Consider the following 2,599-nt stretch of genomic DNA (forward strand, 5'->3'; position numbering starts at 1 on the left):
CAAAGGCATGGATGCCGGATGCCTTTGAAAATGACCCGCAATTTCATGGTCGGATGAGACATTAGTACATCCCAGCCCAGAAAAGTAGGACGCGGCCCGTATCGTTTCTCTTTGGAAGGTTGGCCCGTCGGGAAAGCCTTCAGAAATTCCCGTCCCTTTCTTTGGGGTGGCCGCAGCAGCATCAGTCGAGTTTTGTGGGGCACCATGGAGATTTCCACCGTGACATCTATTGTCATTGAATGTGTCCATACCATTATCCCGATGCTGTTGATGGGGAGTTGGGTCCTGATCATCTGATTCGTCTGACGAATCGTCTTCTAGTTCTGGGGGATCAGGAATGAAAAGGTCACGGAATGTTTGGCCAGGTTGCACGAGTTCTGAAATTGTCTGACTGTGGATCGTGCTCTGGAACTCCTCGTTGAAATATGTGAACCGATATGGAGCATCTTCCTCTTCACGTACCCATCTCGCATTATGCGGCCGCAACCTTCCTCCGATAAGCACTGGTTCGTATATCTTCTTCGCCCGTACCCCCCCGCTGCGTTCTTCCTTCTCTTCGCGGCTCCATTCTCTCAATACCGAAAGATCTGGCCAGATCCGTCTCCGCCTCCGTCTGCGCCCACCTCCAAAGGTGTCTTCTAGCGGGGGACGAGGAGGGTACTCTTCTTCACCCAAATCCGACAATGCGCCTGGAAAGCAAACGTCTTCTTCAACAGGAAGAGTAACTGTCCGTCGTCGCTGGAGCTCTGGAGAGACGAATTTTTGGGAAGTAGTTGACGAGTTACTCATAGAGCCATGCCCTTCTCCGTCAACATCTATAACATGGCAAGGCACACTGACTGCGCTAGTGTGTTCCGGAGACGTGTGGTCGAAGTCATGGCCACCAATCATCGGGTCATCGAAGCCAGTCTCTGGGCCCGTGTGAGGGCTTCCGGGGACTGAAGGCGGATTGTTAACATCGTATTCTCGTCTTAAGCTACGGGCAGTGCCGATAGAGTACGGAACGGTTGAGCGGAAAGACGATGCTACCGACTTCCGGCCTTCGGGCGAGGGAGCAACTGAATGTTCTTCTGTGCCTGCACTTGTCCCGTACCGCACAAAACTGGAGTTATGGACAGAGCTGGGCTTTATCAACGGTGTTCGATCGTCTTCTTCCTCGGATTCCTCCTCATCCATCACCTGGGACGGGGCAGTCGGAGTTTGGGCTCGAACCGGGGGCCGAGAGGAAAGTTGTTGTGGTTCCGGACGATAGCTCTGTGCAAGCCGGCTCTCCCGACGCGGGCGCATCATTGGCTGGTGTCTGTAGGTCAGTTCCCAACGTCATGGTTAGTTTCTTGTTTTCTCTTCTCATGTCGTTATGCCTCTGTAGAAGAGAGATGCGCAAATCGTAGAAGTGTAGAAGAACGAAAGAAGCCCCCTTCCGTACCTGTGATCCAACAAAGCATCGCTATCCAGACTTGTCTCACTCGGGTTGTTACGGCCCAATTGGCCAAGACGGTAAACAGAAGCACGGTGCTGAATCGCAGTTGTACTGGTGGATTGAGATCCATCTCCTCGCCCAGGGGAGACACCAGCTCGCCCAGTATCGGAGTCTGGCCTAGGCGTGTCGGGCGGCGGGGCGAAGGACTGTCGACGGTGTCTGCGTCTTCTGTGCCCATGATGCTTCCGTTTCTTGGGAGCAGTGCCGTCAGCGAGTGGCTCCAGGCCAGGCTGTGTTTGCGGCTGGGTGGTTCCACTCGCGTTACTAGGACGTGAGTTGGCAGGAGATCTATCTGCGAGTTGGCGTTCGGCCGACTGCTGTTCAGGGCTCTGCTGGTTGCCGGGATCCATGACAGCGAGATAATCAACGCCAAGGAACGAAAGAGAGGATCAAAGGTCTTGAGTTCATGGGGGAAACATGAATGCAGGATGAGAATCGGACAGGGCAGTGGTAACTGGCAGCATCGGTAATGCGAGGCGTGTTGTTTTGCTGATGGTGAAATGATTGTCGCGATTAAGCTCTCGGTAGTGGAGAACGAAAACTGGATGAGACGCCGAGTTGGCGCTAACGTTGATGGTTTGCTTGTCTTTTTCTACGAACATGATAGAGACAAGAGGACAAATAACCCATGCCAATGAAATTACCATTATCTGATCATTTTGTAACACCGTCTCTAAAACTATACGTACATGGAACTATATGCTAAAAAATACTCTGCGTATCGTCATTTCTCGTCATAAATCGTCGTTGCCCTTCCTATGCATGGAGGCCAAACTGGGGAATCAATAAACATAAGAGTATATGGGTATATAACATACGGAATGGAATGCCGCCGATAATCATATGGTACATCGACAAGATATAACATAAAAAACATAAAAAGACATGAGATGAAAAATTAGCCGGTCTGCAGACAGGGCATCGGGGAATATCATATAGAGGATAGTATAAGATGCAAGAGGTAAATAAAATGAAAAATATGTTAATTCGAAGCCGAAATTCCGAAGGCCATTCTCCCTGATTTCCACATTCGCATGTAACAGCGGGCACCATATCGAGTGTGACGCCTCATATTACGTTGCCCCGGATCCATGTTGATAGACGGAAAGCTTTGCATCG

At 50.8% G+C, this 2,599-nt stretch overlaps 1 protein-coding gene across 1 annotated transcript in view; it reads right to left on the minus strand.

Moving 5' to 3' along the window:
- HCAG_07400 (predicted protein) overlaps window positions 1-1,830 on the minus strand; it is a gene marked incomplete at both ends in the record, with an annotated part of 3,082 nt that extends 1,252 nt beyond the window's left edge. The window contains 3 exons of the mRNA XM_001537928.1: window positions 69-155; window positions 252-1,300; window positions 1,427-1,830. Coding sequence (XP_001537978.1) covers window positions 69-155; window positions 252-1,300; window positions 1,427-1,830 — 1,540 coding nt within the window. The remainder of the gene's footprint in view (window positions 1-68; window positions 156-251; window positions 1,301-1,426) is intronic.
- Between the last annotated feature and the right edge of the window lie 769 nt (window positions 1,831-2,599).

This window comes from Histoplasma capsulatum, genomic scaffold, assembly GCF_000149585.1.
Source record: "Histoplasma capsulatum NAm1 scaffold_8 genomic scaffold, whole genome shotgun sequence".
Taxonomy (NCBI): Eukaryota; Fungi; Ascomycota; class Eurotiomycetes; order Onygenales; family Ajellomycetaceae; genus Histoplasma; species Histoplasma mississippiense.